This window comes from Phaseolus vulgaris, chromosome 9 (genome assembly GCF_051622355.1).
Source record: "Phaseolus vulgaris cultivar YP4 chromosome 9, ASM5162235v1, whole genome shotgun sequence".
NCBI lineage: Eukaryota > Viridiplantae > Streptophyta > Magnoliopsida > Fabales > Fabaceae > Phaseolus > Phaseolus vulgaris.
The window spans coordinates 16,350,851-16,365,721 of record NC_143506.1 but is presented as its reverse complement, the minus strand read 5'-3'; the positions used below and the strand labels follow the sequence as shown (position 1 = coordinate 16,365,721).

Genomic DNA, 14,871 nt, shown 5'->3' with positions numbered 1-14,871 from the left:
ACTAAAGGCATGGGCTTGAGTTACTTCCAAGTCACAGGATGCTATCTTTTCCTTCTCTGACTGGTGTGTTGATCCTTTGGTCTGTATGAAGATGATGTTTTGATGTCTTATTTGGGTATAAGAGTGAGGGTTGTAGGCGGTTCTTTTCGGTTTTATTTAAGTTCTTAAGAGTTGGCGGGGTGTGTGTTGTGAACAAGGTTAAAGGTCGTGTGTTTTGTATAAGGGTTGAGTCATCCCTAAAGTGACTCACATTTATTCATTGTTTATTACTGATAAAAACTGTAAATACTTGTTTCCTATTAATTAAATCCATAACTAAGATTCTTATTACAAAGATTCAAATGATAAAGAAAAATTTGGTTAGGGAAATAATGATTTTTTATATTATTATTAAAAACCTGAAAAGACTTTTGTTATTAAAATTAGACATTGAATTTTCTTTTTTATAATTTTATGTCTAAATTATACGAATACTTAATCATCTTCTATGTTTTGTTTATTTACTTCTTTATTTTTATAATTAATTTACTCATTTCTATTGTTAAAATATATAAAAAAAATGTCACTTTGTCAACTTAACTCCATTAATGTTTAAAATTAATATTTTATTAATCTCTCATCTTTCTTATCTCACTTAACCTAATTTCGTTTTTCCCACCATTTCACGTACAACCACAGTTAATCTTTTTTTTTTTTTTTCATTTTACATTTCGTTCATTCATTCATAACAATATACGTTAGTTTGGCTTTAAAATTAAGATATATTGTAAATAAAATAAACTAATCTTCAATGAAAAAAATAAAGTGGAGTATGAAAAATAATATGAAATTGTTTTTCTCTATCCATAATCAATTTTAAACTTTTTGGAGATATATTTATTCTTTTTTTTTAGTTAATTCCTCATGTGTCATATTTATAATGTAACTTATATAAAATAGATTTTGTGTTTTTAGGTTTGAATATAATTTAATAAAATAAAAAATCTATTGGTTAGTGTGAAAAGTTATATATATTATGATACTTAATGAAAATATAATCGGATGGAGATTGAAAAAAAAAAAAGTTTTGTCTCTGCAAATGTGAAAAGAAAGAAATTGCAAGAAAGAATGTAAAAAGAAAAAAATTGCAAGAAACACTCCCGTAGATTAAGGTAAGTATTTATCTCTATTATAATTGAATATGATATCTGAGAATCATAATTGAAAGATCCTTATGATATGCATTATGTATGTGTTATTTTTACATTTTGTATCAAAAGCATGTTGTTCAAATTTTTTATTCTCCATCAAAGATATTTTTCTCTTATGAATCCTAATTTTATGTATGTGTTATTTTTACATGGACTCATTTACCTTTATCTTTCAAAAATTGTACTTTTCATATAAAGTATTGGTAACATTAAAGAAAAGTTAATGGCTTCATGAGGCAGTGCAACGCGAAAGAGACAAAATATATATTTTATTCAATTAATTCTTCATAATTATGAAATCACTATTTTAAAAATAGGATTCTTAAAATTGGGGAAAATTTAAAAGTAGGGTTCATAAGATTGAGAAAAAATATATTTGATGGAGAATCATAAATTTGAACAACCTACTCTAATACCAAATGTAAAAATAACACATACATAATGCACATCATATGAATCTTCTAATTATGATTCTCACACATCACATTTAATTATAATAGAGATAGGCATTTACCTTAATCCATGAGAGTTTCTATGTGAGTATCTTTTGCAATTCCTTTATTTTCACTTTACGTTCTTTCTTGATGGTTAACCGTTAACAACTTCCTTTACAAACCTGTTTATGTTTTTTTCCTAGGGTATGCCTTATTTATGTGTTATTTTTACATACTAAACTTTATATTATGTTTTTTATACCTTTTAATTTAAATGCCTATATTTTTTTATGCTTATGTTAATTTAATAGTTTTAGCATGTATTTAATCTAATTTTAGTTAGTTTGGCTTTAAAATTAAGATATATGATAAATAAAATAAAATAATCTTCAATGAAAAATAAAGTGGAGTATGAAAAATAATATAAAATTGTTTTTTCTCCATCCATAATCAATTTTAAACTTTTAGGTCATATATTTATTCTTCTTTATTTTCACAGTTAATCCCTCACGTGTCATATTTATATTGTGTTTAAAAAATTAATTTTATAATGTAACTTATATGAAATAGATTTTAAACTTTAAGCTTGACTATGATTTAATAAAATAAAAGTTCCATTAGTCAATGTGAGAATATATATATATATATATCATAAAAACATAATCTGATAGAGTTTGGGAAATAATAGAAATGGGTTCTGTGTATGTAAAGAAAGTTGTTCACAGATAACCATTAAGAAAGAAAGGGAAAAGAAAGAAATTGCAAGAAACTGCTCACATAGAAACTCTAATGGATCAAATGGGTTTTGTCTATGCAAAAAAAGTTGTTCACGCACAACCATCAAGAAAGAAAGGGAAAATAAAGAAATTGCAAGAAACTGCTCACATAAGGACTCTCATGGATTAAATGGGTTCTGTCGCTGCAAAGAAGGTTGTTAATGGTTAACCATTAAAAAAGAAAGTAAAAATAAAGAAGTTGCAAAAAATTATTCACATAGGGACTCTCATGGTTGTTCATGATGTGCATTATTGCATGCATTATGTATGTGTGTTATTTTTACATTTGGTATCAAAGCAGGTTGTTCAAATTTATGAATCTCCATCAAAGATATTTTTCTTCAATCTTATGAATCCTAATTTTATGTATGTTATTTTTACATGGACTCATTTATTTTTCTCTTTCAAGAAATTGTACTTTTCATACAAAGTATTGGTAGCATTAAAGAAAAGTGAATGGCTTCATTCGGCAGGGCAACGCGGAAGAGAAAAAAAAATATTTTATTCAATAAATTCTTCATAATTATGAAATCATAATTTTAAAATTAGGGTTCTTAAAATTGGGGAAAAATTAAAATTAAGGTTCATAAGATTGGAAAAAAATATCTTTGATGGAGAATCATAAATTTGAACAACCTACTGATACCAAATGTAAAAATAACACATACATAATGCACATCATATGAATCTTTCAATTATGATTCTCGCACATCACATTCAATTATAATAGAGATAGACACTTACATTGATCCATGAGAGTTTCTATGTGAGCAATTCCTTTAATTTCTTTTTCTCAATTTATCTTTTGCAATTTCTTTCTTTTCACTTCACATTCTTTCTTGTTGGTTAACGGTGAACAACTTCATTTACACATGAACAATTCCTTTACAAATAACGAATCTGTTTATGTTTTCCCCCTATATTATATATGTGTTATTTTTATATACTAAAATTTATATTATATTTTTTATACCTTTTAATTTAAATGCTTCTGCTTTTCATGCTTATGTTAATTTAATAGTTTTAGCATATATTTAATATAATTTTAGTTTTTTTTAATGTAAAGCTTATGAATTTTATTTAAACAGTGTTAATATTCGACACATATTTTTATTATTGTATCAGTTGACTTGCAATAAAAAAAAATCTATTTTAAAAATGTATTAATATATATACGCACACAAAATAGCTAACTATTTTGTTCCTTACTTGAAGAGGAAAAGGGTTGAAGAATAATGAGTGGTTTGGGCTGAAAAGTCCATTAATAACCTGAACTCGAATTTAGTGGGCTAGTCACTACTTTATATCACCAATTTGCTAACTCCACCATCGAACTTCAATCTTTCAATCTGGGAAGTTATAGAATACTAACTTCCCAGTTCCACCAAGCTTCTCTTAACTTTATTCGGAAACTATAGTACTAAAGGAATCAATTCTTTATTTCTTTTCTGTTATATTTATATATTTTTTTTAAAAGTATGCATTTTTAAAAAAAATAAGAAGAATTACATTAGGAACATGACTTTTAAAAAAATATAAAAGTATAAAAAATTGAAAAAAGTAAAGAGTTTTGAAAACAAATTATTGTACATTAGAGAAACAATTTCTTTAAAAAACAAAAAGTTATGTATTCAAAACACTGATTTCTATTTTAACGTAGAAGTAGTGTTTTTAAAGTACAAACAAGATTTATTTGTTTTTAATTTTTTTAAAGAATTTATATATTTTAATAAATTTGAAAAAATTACCTTCATATAATGAGAAGAACCTTGAAAATCACTCTAGAGAGATTTTTTTGTTATTATTAGCTTACCTAACCCATTCAATCATCCTATGATTTTATTATCCCTATTATTATCTCAGCAATTGTTAACCTGTATTTTGTTTGAGTTGTATTAGAATTTGTAGAGATAAGAAAAATATAATTATGTCATAGGAATATCTGATTATTCACCCTCAAGCACTTCCATGATCAATTTTTTAAAGAGAACTTAATAACTTTTGAATATAACTAGTGCTGGTAAGGTTTCCTTGCTATTGTAATCATGATGTATACAAAACAATTAGGATTTTATGAGCACAAAAAAATAATAAATTTTTATTCCTAGTTAAAATGGAAATAAGTCCTTGAAAAGTTATGTTTTGAATATATAATAAACTTTATATTTTGGTCTAAAAACATACTTTATTTTTTTTATAGATATTACATTTTGTTTATAAAAGATGGTTTTGTGAATCAGAAAAATAAGTGTTTATAAACAGTTATTTATTTTGGCTCTTGGATTGATATGACAATTTTATAATTACCAAATTAAGTTTCTAACATAAGAAGGGTAAGAATGTAAGGAGACTGTTAATATATACTTAAAAACTTAAATTATTTATTTAAAGTTTCTTATATTATATAAACGAATGCGACCATGATGCATTTTATTTTTAGTAACCAAGACAATTTATTGGGTGGGTTCAGCATTATATTTTAGTAACCAAGAAAATTTATTGGGTGGGTTCATTGCCATTGAGTAGAGTTATTATTAAGCTATTAATTAAATATTAATAGCAGTTGAAATTTTACAAGATTTGGATCACTTATCCTCGTAACTTTAGACCCACTAGTAACTAAAACAAATGTATTTTAATATATTAATTTTTTATTAATATAATAAGTCTATTTTTTTATAAGTGAACAAACACCTATGTAATTGTTCTTTATTTATATAGTTGGTATTTTGTTTAGTATTTGTAGTAAAAAATTATTTTTATTAACAAAAAAAATGAATAAAATTACAGTATTAGAAGTACTACAACCTGTATACAACAAATCTAACACAAAATATAGATGTTAGTATCACAACATAAAACTAAAAAGTATCAATAACTTATTCCAAAAGCTTTGAGTTCCTTAAGATTCATACATCAACAAAAAAAGACAATAATCAGTAACCTGTTCCAAAACCAAACACTGCCCCTCCCATATGCAAAGCATATGACCATAAAAAGTACATAAAAAAATGGATCAATTTATGAATTTTAAACATATAATCAAATTCAAACATCAATCAGAGTATGAAGAATTTGTACTAGAGAATTTGTGATTAACCTATGTTCCAAGTCTTGATTTATGCCACAATGAATATTTCAACTGGATTCACCACTTTAACATTAAAAATCACATTGTTTATATAGTTTCAAATTCTCCAAATAATTGTTGCCCACATACATTTTCATATTATATTACTAATAATTTGTTAGTACCTTGCCATTTTTCAATTCTAATGCATATAATTTATAGAATCTAGTTAGAGAAGTTACAAATATATATATATATATATAGATATATTTGTTGACCTTTTTATAATTATTCTTATCACAAATTTGAAATTGATTACTTTGACTTAAAAAATTAATAAATATAAGAAATAAAAAAAATACATTCAATTCTTTTTGTCATGAAAAAATGTTGCACAAAAAATTTATATATTCAATTATATTTAAAAACATAATTATTATTTATAATATAATTATTATATTAAATATACAATTGATTGTATTATAAATATTTTGTTAACATTTACATATTTACAATATTTCATTAACATTTACATTTTTTATTACAATCAAATATATAATTAAAATAATTATAAATAAATATTTTTATTTTTATTTTCTTAACTTAAAAACAATAATTCTTTAATTTTCATTAATTAAATATTAATAGCAGTTTATACTTTGCAAGATTTGGAATTATTTAATCATTGTGACTTTGTAGATGCACTAACAACTAAGATGAATGTCTTTCAATATGTTAAAACTTATTAATATAACAAGTATAATTTCTTGTTTCATAACTAAGCAAACACCTACCTAATTGTTCTCCATTCATATAGTTGGTCTTTTGTTTAGTATTTGTAGTAAGAATTTGTTTTTTTTTTTTTTTATCAACAATAAAGAATAAGAAAATGGAAGTATTAGGAGTACTACAATCTATAATATGTATCACAAATTTGATTGATTACTTTGAGTTTGAAATTAGTGAAAATATATAAAAAGTTAATAAATATAAGAAATAAAAAAAGACATTCAATTATTTTTGAACAAATATGAAAAAGTTGTACAAAATAATTATATATTCAATTATATTTCAAAACATAATAATTATTTATAGTATAATTAGTATATTAAATATATATTTGAGTTATAAAGACTTTATTAATATTTTATTAACAATTACATCTTTTTATTACAATCAAATAAATAATTAAAATAATCAATAAATAAACAATAATAGTTATAAATAAATATTTTTTTTCTTAACTTAATTAATAAAAAATAATTCTTCAATTTTCATCATTCAATCAAAAAAATTATTAATAAAACATATTTTCTTTATTAAATAAATAAATGTGTAATACTTTTTTAAGTAGGTTATCAAAAGGATGGACACCAATCATTTTAAAATAAATAAATTCATATATAAAAGAGTTAAGATACCATATTTCATTTATTTAACTTTGAAGTTTTGTAAATCCATCTAATATTTCAAGTTAATCTTACTCATTTTTCATACACCTTTAACTCTCATCTTATATCTACTATTTAACTCAAATGTCACTTAATTTTAATTTATTCAAGACCATCACTTCTTCTCAAATTAATAATTTAATACTCAAAACTCATTTTATTTTCAATGCTTAAATCTCACTCATCTTTAATTCACGTGTAGGATGCCTACATCTTCAATTGTTAATCTAACAACAAAATATTTTTTTTATAATCCAAATCTAAGTTCAAATCTGATTTTGTTTTTAATCAATGTTGGACTTTCACATTATCTAGACCTCTAGTTAACACTCAATTCTCATCCATTTATAATCCAAATATAACCCTAATTTTTTTCACTCATTTTTAATTCATTTATAATTTTTATTTGATCTTAAATTCCTAACATTCAAATCTAATCCTTATTCCATATTTTATTTCATTTAAATTTCAACAATCATTCAATTTACGTAAGATTTTCTCTTCATTTCATATAACCAAATCTTATCCATTTCTTATTCAAATTTAACGCTCATGTCTTACTAAATCTGAAAGTCAAATCTTGAAGAGATGTCATCCATCTACCATTTATGTATATATCTCTCAAATTTCTAACACAAATGGTCAGGATAGAGACATTTCATCTTATCGGTGGTAACTAAGGCACACATTTCTAAGAAAATAAATGTAATCATTCATAGTGGTATCTCTAGGATGTTGAGTCAAACCATAATTGTTTAGTTTGTCAAAAGTTTCACTCTAAGTTAAGTCTGATATACTGAACTTAATTAATCAACCCTTAAGATGTTGGAAATTGATTCTTTGCTGACACTAATTCAGAGATTTGATTGATTTCAGTTTGATTTTGAAGTTGAAATCAATTGTGGCAGATTCTGCCATAGATTTGAAAAGAAACTGTTTATTGTTTACAGTTTAGAACACAAAAATGGATCTTCAGAAAGGAATTAACAAACTTCAAAGAACTTGATCCTCTCAAACAAATTTACACAATACATTATTACAAGCTGTGAAACAATAAATTTGGCAAAATATTAACCCTACTAATTAAGTACTAAAACTTGGACACAGTCCCATGATGCTTAGAGCTTTAGGGACAAGTCAAGATGTTGCTTTTGTTCTTGACTACTCTTAAAACTAACATTTTCACTAACCAGATATTCACTTATTTCTTCATTAACTGCTGAATTGAGCATGGTGCTCCCCGCTTCTAATCTCCCAAAACTGCCTCTTGATGTTTTGTGACAACTTTCCATAGTTAACTTCCCTATTCCAGGTTGTTGAGTAATAAGGGGTCTTGACCTTGACCACCCATGATGATGATGTCCAATAGTGTTTGAAAATCCATTGAATGAAAGATGAGAAGAAGGAGGAGGAGGAGGAGGCTTGTGAATCATACAGTGAGCCTGAATTCCAAGTGGTTTATTAATACAAGCACCATGGAGAGGCAGAGAAGCCACAGTGGCATAGTGAGGAAGGTGATTGTGGAGAAAGGGAATTCCAAAAGCTGTTGCTGGGGCCATCATGGCTGATGCTGATCTGTGACCTCTTTTTGCTACTGACCTCTCTCTTTTGTGAGCATTTTGGTGTCCTCCTAGAGCTTGTGAACTGTAGAACTTCCTATGACAGTAGTTGCAAGAGAACACCCGTGGCTCATGGGGGTTTTCTGATGACAAATCCGTGTTCAGACAAGTGATGAGATTCAGCACTGGACTGCACTCAGTAGCCGAATCATCACCAGGGATATTTAGATCCAGTAAAGTACCTGTTTTTGTCTCTTTTTCTTCTTCTTCCTCTTCCTCAACAGATAGCTGTTTCTTCTCCTGTGGATTCTGCAATGGTGTGCTTGGACTTGGAGGAGTCTCCACAGCAGAAAGGCTATCATAGAAGGGAGCCTCGTAGCTCAGTGTTTCCATTGCAGATCACTTTTAAAAACTCTATTACTGATTCTTGACACCTAGCTTTAAATGGAAAAAAAAAAGTATACTGAAGGAGGCAACACACTTTATTCCCATTTTATTTACTGTCATAGGTAAGTGTGTGAAATAAGAATAGGTTTTATAATTTTAAGTAGGTCAGCATCACATTAGTTGGTCAGGTTTAGTACAGAGGAAATCACCTATGAAGTTACCTTATTGTCAAGAAAGACTTATACTTAGCAGTTAATTACATTTTTAGCTCTTATTTGCTTCTGTAAGTTCTGATTCAGCCAATCCAATTTTCTTAAGCTTCCTCCAACTAAAAAATGGGGTTCTTTTATCCCAATTCAAGTAAACATTAATGCATATAAGGCTAAACAAACACATCAAATTTGAACTACAGTAACTTAAAAAGGCATGGACTTGATTCTCATATCTAATACCATAACTAAAATATTTCACTATTATGATGAATCTGGGAAGTTAATTAAAAAAGTACAGTAGAGAGTAGAGAATAGGTATATATTTTGTAGACAGTAATTTAGAGTTTTATTGAAAATCCAGGAGTTAGACTGTCACCCATGTGGCCTGCTGTACAGACTGAGACTCATGCAGGTGTGTATTTGCATTGTACTTTTAGATGGTGGCCCACACATGCAAAAGCTTTTGGTTTGGCTTGGAGTACCATAGGTAAAAGAGTTAAATCTGCATGAGCTGTATGATTTGGAGCCTCTCCCTTTTCAACATGAACTCTCTGGTCTATGTCATATGCTCATGTAAAGACACATATGGTGGTATCATTGTTGGTCTTGTAGAGCAGCACTGAGGTACAACATTTGGAGTTGGCCTTTGGGTGCATCAAGGACCAGGAGAAGATTTGTATTATCAAGTAATGCCATCACGCGGGGTTCAAAAGTGAAACTAATAATGTCATATAGGACACAAAGCCAAACATTGTCATAGAGACCAAACTCATCACCAAACAAACTTCCCTTCGTACTTGAAAGTCCATCAATCAGGGCAACATGTCCCCAGTTGTTGTTAGACTGTCCCTTTGCATCTCTGATTTGGAGAATTTTTTTTTTCTCCACTTTGGCTTTTTCTTCTTCCTCTGCCTTTCTGGTTTCTGGATAAAACTTTAAAGGCACAGTTTAATACTCAGGCCCACTCTATGTGTAGCATATTTGTATAAAATGTGAAAGCCATTCCTCATTTTTTCAAGATAAGAAAATCAAGGTGCATTCCCTGTCTCACAGCAGACAAAATTAGTGTGACGAAGAAGCTTTTGCTTCTTTAAGGAGTCATACAATTCGGCTTGATGAAAATATGATGAGAATTCAAACCAGTAATCATCATTAATCACTGTTAATGCTCTAAAATTACTTTCTATTCCGATTTGTTGATTTTTAAATGCATACCATCTTTTTTATCCATCCAACAAGGCATTGCCAATTATGGAGTAAAAACAACTACTGTTACAAGACAATTTTTGTAATATCACAAAAGTAGAATATATCAGGTTTCATTTCTCAGTTCACATCTTTTAAACTTAGTTTCTCATACTTCTTTTGTTCCAAAGTTTGATCTAAAGTAAAACAATATTATACTTGCAGATAAAATCAAAGCTTATATAAAATTAAAATAGCTAAATATATCAAAATAAAATGATGGTTTGATGAAAATAAAATATAAAAATGTTTAGTTCTATAAAAAGTGTGTCTTGTGATTCAAGTGAGTATTAGAATACAATTATTTTAAGTAAGCTTTCATTTCGATGGATGGAGTGATGAATTGATGGGTAGTTTTGAATTTTTATTTAGAGAAGGGAAATAATCAGTCGTATAAAGAATCTCAATATATATACTAATAGTATTTTTAATTTAAAATATAACATATTTGACATGTATAGATATCTTATAGGTAAAAATGTATAAAATTTCAAATAAATGGCTCTTGCAAACTAAATTATAAACATTGAAGTACCTAAAAATTTTCAAAACATTAAATGAAAATAAAACTTGTTATTGTTGTCTATGAGAATATTCACTATCTGTCCCCACATCTCTTCATCCATTAACACAGTATCATAATTACAATGCATAAGAAAACACATGAGTAGTGTAGTATATTTAATAAAAAATCATATTTAATACTTTACTATTAGAATAAACATAAAAATCACTTTTTGTCATCATTCATTTATAATGATAGAATTAAACACTCAATGATAGTCTTTATAAATTTAAAGGATTAACACTTTGTGAAAAACACATACTGAATTAGATATATCCATGTTAACACCTAACTCAATGTTTGAACTTATATATTTCTAGGATGGTTCACAGGCACGTAAAGTACTTCCTTGTATGCATTCAACCAATATATATGCAAAACTTTCACAAGTTTTCATCTAAGTGATATAGGAGCTAAGTGAAACTAAAATATATTTTTTTATTAATAATTTTAATATTTTTTTTATAAAAACTTTTATGTTAGGCTTCATTATGCAACTTGACATCTAAATTAGGTGGATACCTCAAGAAACAACAATTATCTGTCATTACATGGAAAAAAAATATTATTAAAAAAAATACAAAAATATGGGAGACTAAACTAAAACCTATATGTTAGAAAAACGATACATAGGTAAATTATACCTATTAATACAGAATTCTAATAATAAACTAGAAAAAACTTATTATACCAATGAAGTAATTCTCTATTATATTAATGAATGATTATAATATTATGTGTACTAAGCTTAAGATAGATTAATTAACACCTGATTCATTTTTACTTACATAATACTACATATTCCATCAAACAACTAAATTTGGATTAAACACACAAAATTCAAACATTAACTTTAAATATTCAAAATATATACTTAAATATATTAAATTAAAATATAACTATAAATATTAAGTCCATTTAATCAAAATAAGCAAATAATAAAAGTTCATCTTGCAAAATTATAATCCGTTAAGCAATTTTTATGCAATTATTTTGGATTTGTCAATGGAATGATTTTATTGAGTGATATCTTAAAAAAACACTCATTTCAACATGGTCTCAGAATTGCTAAGCGAATTATAACAAATATACATTTTTGCATTATCTTAATATCAACTCAATACTTCAAATTTGACAAATCTAATTATTTTAGCAAGTTGAAAAAATATAAATACCCAATTCAACTACTAGATATTATACAAAAAATATGCACAAGACCATTTAACTATCCTAAACCCCACTAACCATACCATTTCACACCATTTTCCACTTTATAATTAAGCAAATTCACTTAAAACATTCAAATTTTCATTTCCTTGTATATACCCAAAACTCCATGTACATTTAAGCCACACATTTCTACATAAAAACTTTCTTTGGTCAAACTACCAATTTCATCACATCACATCAGAGGTGAAGTTTTCAATAAAATATTTTTAATTGACAAATGCTAAATTTAAATTTCATCAACTTATGCACATCTAAGAAACTAAGTATTTCTTCCTACAATGTCAACATTTAATTTTTAAGACACAACAATGCAATTTCAACAATTTAAATTTTTTTAAATAAATAAATAATCTAGTTTCCCTCACTTTTACTATCGTGCTCCTCAAATAGAATCTAAAAATTGAAATTAGAAAAATCATAACTTCAAAAAAGTCTAATTCTGAAACTACAGAGATAACTAAAGTCCTAGACTAATAGAAAGAAATGTACTTAGATGAGATCGCTAACACAGAACTATATATGAAAGAAAATAAAATTTACTCAACCAAAACATGATTGGATCATAAATGATTTTTAGTAGTGTGTGAGTTGTAAATAAATTTGAATATTTAAAATTCTTTCTAATTTACTTTTTAAAGTACTGTATAGTAAAATCGAATTTTAAAAATAATAAAATGTAAGAGAGAAGAATGGAAGAGATTGAGTTAAAGAGCGAGGTTTTTTTATAAGAAGAAAAAACATGTGTAAGGAGAATGAAAAGAAGAAGGAATAAGTATGATAAATGGGCTTAGGCCCAAAGTTTTTATAGTAGAGCCAAATTGTCGAAAATGAAAAAGGAAAAGTTAACGCTTTGACATACCAAAATAATGTGGTCTGTTTTTATCTCAAATTGTGCGTACTTCATTCATTACAACAATTTTGTGATTGAAAAACGCTTCATAGATTGAAGGAGGAAAGAACATAAGATTTGAACTCTATTTAACATACCAGAACATGAACATAAAGAACATGGTGGTTTTACGTATAGAATAACTTTACCACGATGAGAAGTGATTTTTGACAGGTGATTATGAAAATGATAAGCCCACTTGAAAGGATGATGAGTGAGTTTGGGAATATAAAGTAATGATTATGATTTGTATGATTCCATTTTGGTATATGGTTAATTAGATGTGTAATAAATGCATAGAACCAAATCTCTTTTAGAGATTTCTCTGTCTCTCATAAAATCCAACCTATTAAAGCATCACAAAAGGGAAAAATAAAATCTTTAGGATCCATATCAAAGTAATCGAAAGATGAGGACTTTAATGCTACTTTCTTTCTTTGCCCTTGTCTTCTAGCTCCCACACGCTCAGCACAAACACACGTACATGATGACAAAATGTCACGACAAATCAAAACATGGCGTGCCCTTAATAGTCACGCACTCATGTTATTGTGAATCCTAAGATGGTCGTGTTCGCAATTTTCACCAATAATATCTCCTGCTTTTATTCTCTCTTTTTTCTTACATATCGTCTCAACCGCTTCAGATATTCACAATGCTGTGTCATCTTATTAAAGCACAAGGAGTCAAATTACTTTTCCACAAGCCCTACCTGTGCTTAAAATGACATTATCCCAACTATATCAATCATCATAATTTTAGTTTACAATGGAATAATACTATTAGCTCCTTATATCTTCATTTCAAACAATGTATTAACTTATTCAAGTTTCATATTAATCTTAATTTGAAGTTAACCCACAACATCAAATAATAAAATGAAATGTGTTGCGTTTACTGATAAGATAAATGTTCATTGAATGTTTCGTAATCAATGAAATACTTGTTTTAATTATTGAATAATCAAGTTTAGGGTTACTCATATTTTTTTTTTATGAAAGGATGCATGTGCTGATAAGTTGACTAATTTTGGATTTATTCATAGAGAATTTTTTCATTGGTATAATAGGCTATCATCTAGTTTGTTTTTAGAATTGTTTATAAATAGATATAGTCTACTTATGTATAGTTTTTGTTAATATATGAGTTTTGGTCTAGTTCCCATATTTTTGCATTTTCTTTCCTTTTTAGTAATACTTTTTTTTATACGCAAATAATTGTTGTTATTTGAGGTGTGAGCATAATTGAGATGTCAAGTTATGGATAGTGGTGTTTAACATAAAAGCTTTTATTTATAATAAAACAAATTCTATGGTTTTAAAATTTAATCTAAAAGTGAGTTAATACTTTTGTTAAAAAAAATACTTTATTTGACAAATTAAATTAGAGAATTTAATTTAAATCAAACACATTTTTTTCTGTGAAATATTATCATATTCTTTATAAGCCCAAAGATATGGTTAACATAGCGGTACAATAAACATATCTTGTGAACATGAAAACCTAAACAATGTCAAAGTGGTCGAAAATAAGTAACATTTCTCTTAATTATTTAATTTACATCTAAACACGAACTTTTTTAATGTTTTTTTTATTATATAAAATTATTTGTATATAAATATGATTACATATTTTTATTTATCAATTGATCAATATCATATATTGTCAGATAATAAATCTGATTTTTCTTTATTTACTTACCGTAAATAATAAATAAATTGTTTATAAATTTCTTTTAAATATTATATTTACATAAAAATGTTAATTACTTTATTAATTTTCTTTTCGAATTCTTTTCATAGACCAATCTACAAATACGTAATTTTAGAAGACCAACTCAGACGTGTTAACCTAATCTGATGT

General features: G+C 26.6%; 1 protein-coding gene across 1 annotated transcript; it reads right to left on the bottom strand.

The window, feature by feature from the left end:
* Positions 1-7,904: 7,904 nt before the first annotated feature.
* LOC137821548 (zinc finger protein 1) lies at positions 7,905-9,977 on the bottom strand. The gene has a single exon (XM_068626190.2). The coding sequence runs from the start codon at positions 8,871-8,873 to the stop codon at positions 8,040-8,042; it is 834 nt and encodes a 277-aa protein (XP_068482291.1). The 5' UTR covers positions 8,874-9,977; the 3' UTR covers positions 7,905-8,039.
* Between the last annotated feature and the right edge of the window lie 4,894 nt (positions 9,978-14,871).

Excerpts from the sequence above, each read along its gene's own strand:
- LOC137821548 (XM_068626190.2), bottom strand. The coding sequence starts at position 8,873 with ATGGAAACACTGAGCTACGAGGCTCCCTTCTATGATAGCCTTTCTGCT.